Consider the following 13,004-nt stretch of genomic DNA (forward strand, 5'->3'; position numbering starts at 1 on the left):
CTATATATATATATATATATATATATATATATATATATTAGTGGCACCACTAATGAATTCATTGTTAACTTTTTTTTGTTTTTATATTGAAAACTCTTGTTTAGTTTTGATGGTCCTTGGGATAATCCCAACAACATTTGATACACATGAACAGTAGAAAATTTAAAAGTAATTTAAAAGGATAATTAGAAAAATTATTTGTATCACAAGATTAAAAATATATTTATGGGAGAAATGTAAGTTTCTTTAAAGTAGATTATAGGATCCAGTTTGTGTGGTCAAAATGCAATGTATAAGAAAAATGGAATTCAATGTTGAAAGATACGAAATTAAGTTTAGAATTGTCATATATATACATACACACAACACAGAAAAATTCCTATAGGCATGTAACATTTTTTATAAATACAACACTGTATAAATAATACAGTTTTAAGTGAACTCCCCAAATAAAATGTGACAGACATGGCTTCTACAATCCCTACCAAATGTACATCTGTATAATAACAGTAATTAAAACATCACATTTGTATCCTCCAGTATTAAACAACACGTTAGTACAGATATTATAGAAAAGTTTTTGACTGTTTGGTTTTAAAACCCACAAGTCACAATTAAACTTGCTCTTTAATCCTTTAAAATGTGAGAACCATTTTCCAATATGATTTACATACTGACATTCTTCTCATAATCAAGTGAATAAATAAGGTAATGAAAAATCTACCACATTGACTGTCTTAGTATTACTAACTCAGAACAAAGTAAGAGTTTTTATGGAAATGTTTTACACTATACTGTCATATGTTATTTAGGTATTCAAAAACATTTTAAGCTGGAATGAATGTTGCACCTTTATTGATCAAAGCCATTTTAAACATGAATGATTTTTACATATCAAACTCTACATTTACTAAATATAAATTTATAGTATAGCACTTCAGCATGTTATTTCTTCCTATACTTCAAGGTCTAGTAGAGGAAAATCTAGTCTTTGTTCAATCCACTTGGCTACAGTTAGAAGAGTTTGTTCGTGAAAGCAGGGAGCCATCAGCTGAAGGCTGATAGGAAGCTGCTGACTAGATAGCTTACAGGGAAAGCTAACAGCAGGAACACCTATGGAGAAAAAATTTGGCTTATATAATCTCGTGTAAAATAAATTGTACATTTTCAATATTTTTATTACAATTTGAAATAATCAGATTTTACAGGAAAATGAAAAATATCTAAACTAAAAAAAAGTATTTTTGTCAACAGGATGCAATCAAACATTCAATAGACTGAATGTTTTGCAGTCCAATTTTGAAATTTTCTGTTAAAAACATAAAAAAATACCATTAAATTATATTTTACTTGTCAAACATTACTATAGTTAATAACTAAACACATGTAATCAGAAAAATAAACTTACTTTAAAAAACGTATTTGTTCCTCTTTTATTAAAAATGAAAATAATGTTTAAACAGTTGTCAAGTAACAGAGAAATAAAATATAAGTCAAAGTATTAAAATAATATTCACATACATTATCACATTAAGCTATAGAGAATTAACCAAGATGTGAAAGAATTTAATTGGCAGAAAAATCAATTATCTGAATATGTTGGCCAAGTGTTTCTGCATAAAAAAAACAAAAGAAACTGACACATTCTCTTTCCTTAAGTTATTCAAAATAGTTAATGCATAAAATGTTATAGGATTTCCAAAACAAAGTGATCTTTTAAATGATGAATGGCTCAACCACCAGATAATACCCTCAAACATGATAGAAGCTCAAACTTTCATTTAAGTTGCTTGATTGCTATTCAATATCTTTCACCTTTTCTAAACTGCTATATATATTACATGACAAATATAAACAAAAAATAAGGTGTTTAGTTTTGTACACCAAATAAAAGAACACCTGACAGCAACTGAAGTTCAGTATAATCTATTTTATGTAGCTATCTTTCTCTACTTCCTTAATTTTATCACTTTGAAAACTTTACGTTTTCAAAAGTTCTAAGTTTTGGTAATATTAATAAACTTTCTTGTTGTCTATGTTCCTGAAAAACATAAATAAACAGTAAAAATCCTCAGCTGGCAAAAATGTTTCCTGAAGGGAAGAAAAAGTGGTTAGTAAACTAAGTACTTGAAATAATGAAAGTTTCATGATGAATGAACAATAAAAAAAAAAGTTGAAATTTGTACTTAAGATCAGGAAATGAGGAAAAATTTGATACATATCAACAGCAAGCTAAATTCACTAACCAGCCATGTTTGCAGGTTGGGTACAATAGTCTTCAATGGAGGACTGTTGTCTGCTGTCCTTGAGCTTCCACAAAGAATAAGGTGGAGAGTCTGTTAATGTTACAGGAGTTAATATAACATTGACTCCCTTCTCAAAAACCCCAAGAAAGTCATTACTAATCAGTCGTCTGACCTTAAGTGCTTTTTGAAAATATTTATCATAGTTTCTGAAAGAAAAATAAGATTACTTATAAGCTTTAAAACTTAGAAATTGTTACACCTAAAACACAAAGAGATGATGTCGTGTAAACAGAAACACAACTCGTGCATTATTTAAAATATGTATTTTACATTCTAATAATTCTTCAATGAACAATATACTATAATTAAGTTATTGGCTTATAAAATGTTAGCCAAATTGATAAAAAATTAAAACTGTATTTGACAGAAATAATGATCAATGCCACTTACTTGTGTAAAACTATCAAATAAATTAAGTGAAAATCAATTTGTGGGATTTTTACCATAAAATTAAGTTAATATCAGTTTCTACTGCAGTAGTAACAGTTTGGTAAATATATAAAACAGAGTGATAACTTTGACCTTTTGACCTCAGTTTTCTACTTGTAAAACATTTAAAAAAAGGATGTGATGTGGCATGTTTTATTATCTTAAACTGATCTCTTGACTTTACATCTAATTTACTTTTAACACACCCTAGGAACAATTTGTATGTCATATTTTGGGGCCTTATATAAATCTTTTGTTTTGAAAATTATTCTACTCCTAATACATCTCATTAACATGAGATATGTTCTGTGACCTTGTTTCATTTGTTACTTAGCAATTATGCAAACATAAAATGGTAAATGAAAGAAGATGATTACAGAAAAATCCAGACTTATGAAATGTGGGTAACACTGCAAATGATAAATTATCTACTACTGAAGCATGTCTACTTTTATCGTACAGAGATACCACTGAATATTACATGATATAATTAACTATGAAGTATTCAAAGTTGAGAACTGATACACATTGTGTGATTGTAATCTTCATTAAACTATACACTTAAATAAGAACTTCAGAATTAAAATGCTTTAAAGGGAAAATATTAGAATCAGAAACATACATACAAGGTCTAGTGTCTCAAATTTTGAATACTGTTCTTGATGTCAAACTTGCTGGTAAGAACTTAAGAAAATCTCAGTAAAGAAACAGATATTACATATTTTTTAAAGAGTAAAATATAATAGCTATAAGTATTATCTTAACTTTGTCCCATGAAGAGACATTTCTAAAGACAAATTAAATCATAACATTTTATAAAACAATACAATACAGACATACAAAATCACTGAAATTGTAGAATGCAGGCATATTCAGAGTTTTTACACTTATATTTAATACTAATCATTTATGTAAGTGTATGTATTTTAACATCCAAATTGGTGGAGGAAGTAACTAAGTTTCTTTTGCCCTAGTTACCTATTGTTCTGGATCATTCATTTTATTATAATGGAAAAGATTTCTGTACAGTTGACCATGCAATGTGAAAGTACACAGTGATCAGTGATGTTTTACAATAATGAGTCAAGTGATACCTTGAGGATATGACCTCCCTTATTTTTCAATGGGAATAACCAACAGTGATGTGGTTAATCCAAATGGTCTGAAAATAATAGGATTATCGTTTCATGTATATGATGCTATGTTTTCTCAGTCTGGAACAGACTTTTCTCTGTAGTTCAGAAGATTCTTCTTTCTCACAGAAACCTCTGGAGTGTCTAGTAAAGGCATTGTCCTCATTAAATACATTCAGTTGATTTGTTCGTGTGTTTAATAAAGACTGTTTCACAATGTCACACATTGTGTCTAGTCTCCTTTATTTTTCACAATTCAGTTAGTGTCAAAGAATACAATTTAACCCTATATAAAATTTTATGCTGAACATCATATTATTATGCAAATCCTATGCTATTACTCATGAGTGAAATCATGCACCTGGGAATACAACAGAGTATGTAAGAAGAAAAGAATTTTGGTTCCATAATCAAAGAATTTGTTTTTGCAAGGTGTCTGGTTTTCTCTTGATGAGTGAATTTCCCTGTGCTCTTTTAAACTCTTGCATTATTGAATTTAAGGCTTTGTACTTGAAGAAACATTACTTTCTATGAGTCAAAAGTCTTATGCTCAGAGGAAAGAGCTAGTTACTGAGGACAGATGGCTTTGAGAGAGTTTTTAGGGTTTCAGTGAAGTTCTCTCTTGGACACTGAACTTTCACCAATGTTGCAATGGAATATAGCTTCTTTATCACTGTAGCCATTATTAAATGGAAGAACTGCAAGAGCTTGGTGTACCCAGAATCACTGCTCAAGTTTTCCTCCTGAGAATCAACCTCAGCATGCAGGAGACACAGACAACTGGAGAACTTTGTAGTGCTGTGCAATCTGGAGATTCTCAGACTGATTGGGCAGTCTCAATAGAGGTTCCAAGCATTTGCCAACCAGAGTAGCTAAACCTCAGCTCTTATCAATGCCACTTGAGAGTAGCTAAGATAGACTGGAGGTGATGCTAGTGGATGATGTCTGCTAGTCTGAGGTATTTCAGCAGCAGACAAGACAGACAGCGAGCGTCAAGTGATTAAGATGACAATTCATGGGACAGTCATGAGCCTTACCATGATGAGAGGTATATGGGAATCATGCTGAGTCACCTATGGTAACTCACCCAAAGGCAAGAACATAATGCTCTTTTGAGTGTTGGAGTTCCTGAATATGCCCATTTCACTGCATACCTCTGATATTTAATGAGTCTCAGTCTATTATTGCATGAGTCCATGGATGAAAGGTTTATACCACAACCACAGATCCCTGTGAGTGAGGTCAAACACATATCTCCTCTGATACTTTAGGGTTTGGCTAAGGAAGATCTCAACAGTTTCCTGAGATGTTTCATGTAAGTCACTGCTTGTAACGGCTGCACTCAGAAACTGACAATGCAATGCTTGATCTTGAGTTTGAATGGTTCAACCTTGATTCCATCAAGCACTTGAAAAAGGAGCACAATGTTGCCAAGTTGTACTGACATTTAGAATCAATGGAAGAAAGGTCCTATCAAGAGCTTGGCTGCTTACATGAACAGTCTGTGCCATTTGCATGAGAAGACAACAGCTTTGGCAGATTCTAAGGATACTGAATGACAGATTATATAGTGAGGTAAAGAAGTATCAATTCAGTGTGTGAGACATTTTCACACTAACAGAAGAAGTTTCTGTGGCATTAAAGTTCAAAGTTTTAACATTAAATAAGTCATAATATAGGATAAATCCTGTCACAGCAGTTGCAGTAACTATACCTCTGATAGACCACTCTCCTGAAATCAATGCATCATGCCATGCTCAAGATTCGTCAAGGGCAAACCAGCAGCCAACACAACTCCACTGGCTACCAATGAGTGGACAAAGGCTTCTTTAGTCCTCCCTTGATATTTGTGCTGTAGCTTGTGCTGAAAATGCTACCATCAAGATGGAAGGGAAGACTAAAGCATCTTGGTCACTTTAGTGATCTGCCCATACTTTGCACAGACAGGAGGGTTAACCACAAGCTCTAGTTGCTGTTACTTTAGTTCCAGCAAAATAGTAGAGCCCAAGTTTGGTTTAGCCACTGGCTTGGGAAAATACAGTAGACAGTGTGCATCAAAAGGTTTGTGGTCAACCCATCTCTCTCTCTCTTAGAGCTGGGTGGCACTTGTATGTGCTCCTAAAGGTAGAGGGACAAAAGACAGAGTTCTTAGTTCATACAGGAGCTGACAGGACAGTGGTTAACCTTACTGCATATCAGGTGCTAAGAGTGAATCCGCCACACTAGCTATTTAATACTGCTGACTTCTTTTTTGTCAAATGGTGATCAACTGGATTTTACTTTAGTGGCACATCTCCAACTACATCTAGGTGACTATCTACAGCCTTGGTACTGATATTGGTATCCTAAGGATAGATGTATTGTGTAAAATGTTGGTCAGTTTTACATGTGCAAAGATTGACTGCATTTCTGTGGGAAAGTCATCAATTGCCAACCAGACCAAACCTATGAAGAGTGGATCACACAAATGTATGGTGCACAGGAAGTTATAGTACCTCTGTGTACACAAGTGGTGTTCCATAGTTTACTGTTGACAAGATCTAATGTGTTGGTGGTGTGTAATGCAGTGATAGAGCCAATGCATGAAATGCAGTTTCCTCTCCAGAGAGTAGACAGCATTAGCTCAAACAACGATCTATATGAAAATGGATGAAGTACTGATAACCAGCATGTTATACCTTTTTTTTTGCTGGAATCGTTGTTGGTTTTCAATCTGTCCAAGTAAAAAGGCATCCAAATTACGAAAATTACTCTCAGGAAAATCTGGAGAATGCAAAAAATCTTAATTCAGAAACCAAGAGCTTACAGGGCCCTAAGGTGAGCCCTAGACCTCAGCCATAATGAGTGCACCTGTGATACATATTCTCTCACTTTGCTCCGTCAAATAACCCTTGAGCTCACCACTTTTAATTTGCCTTCCACACCTCTAGATAATGGTACTAGAGGTAAATGAAACTAGTGGCACAGCTAGTATTGCTTCTATAGCATTTTATTTCAGAGCAAGTGCATGGTTGTGAAGATATCTGAGATTGCTAGTGGAGCAATCTGGATTCAATACAGTAGAAGAATCTCTCAGTGACTTGTTAGTTGCATATATCAATGTATTTATTGGATCATGTGGCTGATTGGGTTGAACAAACATAACTAATTATCATGTAGATACATATCCAATTAATGTAAAGCTTCCCTGGAGCACTAAGAATGTAGTCAGTACTGAGACACAGCTCAAAGTGCTGACTATGACACTAGGTCAATGATATCTAAAATTTATTCTCTTTAATGACACTCAATATGTATTTAATTGTATTTGATATGAATCAAGGCTTAATTTAACTTTATTTACTGAAAATGTATTCCTGATAAGTACTTCCTTCTTCTCACAAGATTAGCTATTCTCGTTCAATGCTGCCTTCTATATACAATTTTTTTCTTTACACATGCCACAAGCCTTCTGCTCCCCGTCTTAGAATTGAATGATTCCAACATGTTTCTCATGTAAATCATTATGCAACACTTCTACACCAATAGAAGCATGACATATTCATGTGATGCATGCGACTCCCTCGAGGTTTGACAGAAGACATAAAAGCACTGGAGGAAATTGCAAAGGAAGGGTGGGAAGTGTGAGTGGAAGGAAGTACCTATCAGAAATATATTTGCAGTATAGGAAAATTATAACTTCCAATATGGTACTTCCCTCTTCTCACAAGATTAGCCAGAATCCCACACTGATTAGGTGGCAGGGCCAGTGCGAAGGAATGACAGAAGTAGCATCTGAAAACATCCAAAGGATACCCCAAGAAATGAGAGAGTCAGATCTGAAGAGGGAAACTGCACTACTTCTGAATCAGGTATGCTCTTCGCCCATCCATGAAATGTGTAGCAGATAAAGGTGGAAAGAGAGAGGAGCACATCTAAGTGGGAGAGAACTGTGGCAGGATAGTAATCCTAACCATGTAAATATATATGTAACTCAATCCCAAAAAGTATAAAAGTGGGTAAAACAATGGATGTGCCCCTCGGTGTAGAGCGGCTAGGGCATGATGGGCCATACTCGGTAAGTCAACTACATCCAAAACCCATGATGCTGGAAACTGACATCCATGCAGGGGTAAGATGAGGATCATACCATCTTCATTTCAAGTTCAAGAGACTGGGGGAAATCTAGAACCACTCTGACTCCTAAGTATGACATGTGTTAGCTTTGATCTATCTATCTGAAGACCCGACATCTGGTATTGAAAGGATGTCTATATAACATAATTCAACTCCCCAACAGTGAAATTGTCAGGAACCATCCGAAAAGCAATAACATCCTCGGAATAATATACAATGAGGGATAGCAAAAAGGACAGAACTGGAACAATCCCCCTTACCTCCACTGTGACCCACAACACAGAAGGAGTATGATAAAGGGAGGAATATAGACAACTATAACCATGCGTGAGGAATTATGTTGATTGGTTCTACTCTAAATCCAAAGTCCAGTCTCAGGTTACCAACATTCATGCAGGGGTAGAATGAGGGCTCCCTACTGAAGGGGTGAACTGCAGATTGACATTTCACTCCTTAGTGAGTGTATATTGCATATTGGTGGATAGCACATCATCTACACCCGCAGAACACCACCATCCTACTCTGCACTGAATGGTTATAGCCGTCTTTGTGTGGAACCCATTCAGGAGGGTGCCTCCACAGTCAACAACACCAGTGGCTTCGAACTGGAAAGTGGTAAGGACTCCCATACTCCACTAGAAGAAAGGGGATGAGAATGCAGTGGAAAGTCCAGAGGAACATTATCACCTGATACAGTGCAATGGGTGACCACAAAACCTCATTTTGAAAAGCAGACCATACCGAGTTATTCAATATAAGGCATGGCAGTGATGGGCAGCTATCACCTTCTGCTTTACCCATGCAGCCCATGGGTGGTATGATCTGGATCGGGCAAGTTTATGAAGTAATTACATCGCAAGGTTATTCACTTACAAGCGAACTCTGTGGAACACCCCATTTGAACAGGGAGCATTGCAAAGCCATGGAAGATAAAGTACGAGTCAACATTGCTGTACAGTGCAGATTTCAAGTTCAAGAATACGTGGTCAGACATCACTCACCACATAGTGTGATTCATATAATGAGTAAATGAGGCAAGGGCCCCTGAAAAGAAAAGTATGAATATAAACTTACCCAGTCAAAGTTGCACTGAAGCCTAAAGAATGGCCATAGGTGAAAGACAGAAACATGATGAAGAAGAAACCATGATATGGTGTAAATAATGGGAGATGAAAGTATTAGGTGTAGTCCACATGCCAGACTGTAGGATTTCCTCCAATGGATGACAAAGATGATATGCAAGGGAAAAGGTGAGGAGTCGAATCTGATGAGAAGACACCTGGAACTAATTCTAGGAGGAAGAAGACAAGAAGAAATAAGCCAATCGAATCAAAATTCGAACCCAACTGGTGAGGGTAGAAAGGGAAAGATCCCAAATAGAGGAAGGCTGCCAAGGTATAAAGAGTCGGGAATAGCAATATAACAATGAAGGGTACGTAACGGACATAAAAGTCTATCTGGATTGGGACGAGGATAGAAATGAGAAATAGAAGGAAGGGAAATAGGCAAAAATGAGGAGTTACCTCCCCCCCCCCTGAGGTCTTTGGGAGGAAGGAAAGATCCGGATAAAGCAGAAAATAAGTAGGGTGGAGTGTATGTGAAATGTTAATGGCAAAAAAAATCAGACCTTTGACATCCACAGGCTAAGAGAAGAAGGAAGTCCAATAATGCAAAAGTGAGAATGGTGGAATCAAAACACCAGAGCATGAAGATGGTGAGCAGAAGCTTTGACCACCCGACAGAAGTAAGCCTGAAGGGTAAAGTGTAAAATTGATAAGCCACCCGTGGTGGACAAACCAAAGATATGGACGAGACTGTGGTGATGTCCATCTTAGTCATCCATAAGCCCAGAGAAAATGGCCACCGTAAAGTGAGAAATGACTCAATGGTAAAATGGGGCAGTTGAATGAAGCGATTGAAGTGGGACAAACTGATGACAGGCCTCCAGTCCCCAGTTTTCTTGAAAACAACAAATAGTCTGTAATAAAACCTGATGAAGAATAGGTTTGATGGCCTGCTGAGATAGTTGTTCCTGAACTACCTCTGATAGATGCTGGATGGTCATGGGATTTCAAAGCAGAAGGAAGGAAATGGGTATAGGTAACATGGGACATGAGGAAAAAACGGGATCACAATTCCTTTTGATAAAAACTTGAAAAACCCAATTATCCTTGATGAAAGGACACCAGTGCTGAAGAAAATTGGCAAGCCGAGCTACCACCAGACCAGAACCCACCGGGTAGTCATGGATATTGTTGGCAACATGACGAGTGTCATCGAAGAAAATGACAAGACAAGACACCCCAAGAAGAAGGGACAGGTAAGGATTGGGAAGGGGAGAGACGAGAAATCGTAACAGGTGCCATATTAGGCTCTAACTGAGACAAATGGGCCAACAAAGTTGGAAGGAGTAGACTGTTGTTGTACTAATACAACTCGTGATTCCAAAGACTCAGCGATTGTGTCAAAGATGTATCATTGCAGAAATGGGGCCATACATAAGTCCAGAAGATAAAATGATGGTAAACAAATGCGAGTTAAGGTCGCATCCTGACCTAGAAGGTCTAAGCAACAGAGAAACCATGTATGTAAGGACAGAGCCGAAGAGAACAAATGAGCCAACGTGGAAGAAAGAAAGGAGAGGATGTCTCCAGAAAACCCTTCAGGATTTTGGTGGAGAGCCTCAGAGAGGAGATGGATGGTAGAGAGATACCATAAAAGAGTTGTGAGGGTAAGACAAAGGTGGGAAAATTGGGCATGTGTCAGACTTACAGGAGGTTCAGGGGCTGCACCCCAAATAGGCAAAATGGAACCTAAGAAGTGCTGGTTCAGAAAAGGAAAGTCTGCATGATGATATGCAAAAGCAAACTGATCCAAAGCCTGTGGAAATGAATTGTGAGGCAAATTGGTCAGCATGTACCTAAATATCTGGGAAGGGGAGAAAACCAAAGAGGGATGGGAAGATTGGTCATGTAGTAAGGAAGAACGTGGTTCATAGAAAATAGAGGAAAGGGATAAAACGTCACATACTTGAGAAACAAAATCCAAAAACATCATATTTGGCCTAACTGACTTCTCAGGCAGGACATGGGAAGGCACAGCAAATCAGAAGGTGTTAATAGGCGATCCAAGTCCTTGTCTGCTGCTCAGGTTGTTCAGGAGGAAGGGGGTGAGGTCCGGAAACAGAGGTTGATCCATGTAATGTTCAATCTCCCTGCAAATAAACTCAGATAAATCCCACACTGGGTCACCCTCACCTGAGGCCTTAGACATAGCGCTAGTCGCAGATGTGATCTCCGTATGTGGTAACATGAACTTCAGAATCCATAATAAGAATGAGTCAACCAATAATCAAAAGTATAAATAACAATGCAACTGTAATAAACTGGGATTAAAGTGAGGAAATAATTTTAACAGAAACTACAAATGAAAATAAATGAAAACCACTTCTTGAGTATACTAAAGACAAACGTCAAACTTCAAACAAACAAAAAGGAACATATCCGAGCACAAGCCCTGCCAAAACGAGAAGTGATAGTTCGGTAGAGGTACATAGAGGGAGTCACATACATCACACTCCTATTGGTGGAGAAGTGATGCATGATGATTTACATGAGACATGTTGGAATCATTCAATTCCAATAGGGGGAGTAGAAGGCTTGTGGGATGTGTAAAGAAAAAAATTTGCATATAAAGGGCAGCACTAGACAAGAATAGCTAATCTTGTGAGAAGAGGGAAGTACAATATTGGAATAAAGTAAATATGGAAAACAAGTCTACATATTGATAAAATAATGCCTCTGAGAGTAAATATACAATTTAATCTTTCTAAAAAAACAGTGTTAATGTTTTGTTTTACGTTTTTATCTTCAAATAATCAATGCAGCTGAAATAAGTATTAAACTCATTCACTGAATTTGACATTTTATCACCTTTTTTTCTATAGAATTAAAAAAGCATTCATGTCATATTACAAATACACAGTTGTATGTTAAATTGGTGTGTAGTTCAAAACAGTTTAAGTAGCACTTTTATCAAAACGTTCTTTTTCCATAATATGAATAATAACATAATTGTTTAAAGGCACAAAAATTCTTACTATTATGACAGTTAAAAAATTGAATTACAGCCTTTCTAATTTAAGAATATATATTCATCCATACCTTTTTAAAAGAAAATAGTTTCCTGCTAAAATTCTTCCTCTCACTACCTCATTGAAACCTTCATGACGAGTAGCTGCATACAAACTTTCTGTAGAGGATTCATTTGTTGCTCGATGACCTTGGTAGAAGCCAACCAGATGTTATTTGTTGATCAGGTAGAGTCTGACATCAACAATATATCAATATACTAAGCTTTACATTTAATATGGGTGTAAAGATTACTCAATAAATTACACGTTTATCACACTGCAGAAGCATTCAAACTTAAAGTAATGCACTAAAGATGTTTATAATTAAATTTCCAATAACCACCTTAAAAAGACAACCACTTGTTCAGGGGCAGATTGAGAGCCTAAAATGGCCTGGGCAAATACTCAAAAATCAGAAAGAGAGATGTACAGTAGGTTAGTCATTAGCACTGGGACAGTATAACGTGGTTATCACCCCACTGGCCCAGGTATCACCGGCCCACTGGGATTTGCCCGGTATCCTGGCGGCCCAATCTGCCCCTGAACTTCTTTTTTGCTGTAGTTATTTCTAAGCTTACAGAATAATTAAATCACAATAACATCAGAAACATATGAAAGGTTACATTAAATCATTTTTATAATATATATGAAATATTTTACATAAGGCTACAGTTATTCAACTAAAAATGTACTATCTTGTGTAATTAGCTTCAAACAACAAACAAGTAATATTCCAATACTTTTTTAATAGTTCTTCAGATTAATAACCAACCAAATGTAAGCCATTTCAATATAATATTTTTATTTAAAATTTATTGAAAAGACTGCCTACAAACTATTTAACCCTTTATGGACTGAATGGGGGGGGGGGGCGTATAACTGATGTCC

General features: G+C 36.1%; 1 protein-coding gene across 2 annotated transcripts in view; it reads right to left on the reverse strand.

The window, feature by feature from the left end:
* Positions 1 to 825: 825 nt before the first annotated feature.
* The window catches only part of LOC106463223 (glutamyl-tRNA(Gln) amidotransferase subunit A, mitochondrial-like), a 48,046-nt gene continuing 35,867 nt past the window's right edge, over positions 826 to 13,004 (reverse strand). For both annotated transcript variants that reach the window (XM_013923218.2, XM_022390666.1), the window contains 3 exons: positions 12,148 to 12,265; positions 2,247 to 2,452; positions 826 to 1,113 (listed from right to left, as the gene is read on the reverse strand). In XM_013923218.2, coding sequence (XP_013778672.1) covers positions 956 to 1,113; positions 2,247 to 2,452; positions 12,148 to 12,265 — 482 coding nt within the window. In that variant the 3' untranslated portion in view covers positions 826 to 955. The remainder of the gene's footprint in view (positions 1,114 to 2,246; positions 2,453 to 12,147; positions 12,266 to 13,004) is intronic.

The sequence above is a fragment of the Limulus polyphemus genome, unplaced genomic scaffold (assembly GCF_000517525.1).
Source record: "Limulus polyphemus unplaced genomic scaffold, Limulus_polyphemus-2.1.2 Scaffold1351, whole genome shotgun sequence".
Taxonomy (NCBI): domain Eukaryota; kingdom Metazoa; phylum Arthropoda; class Merostomata; order Xiphosura; family Limulidae; genus Limulus; species Limulus polyphemus.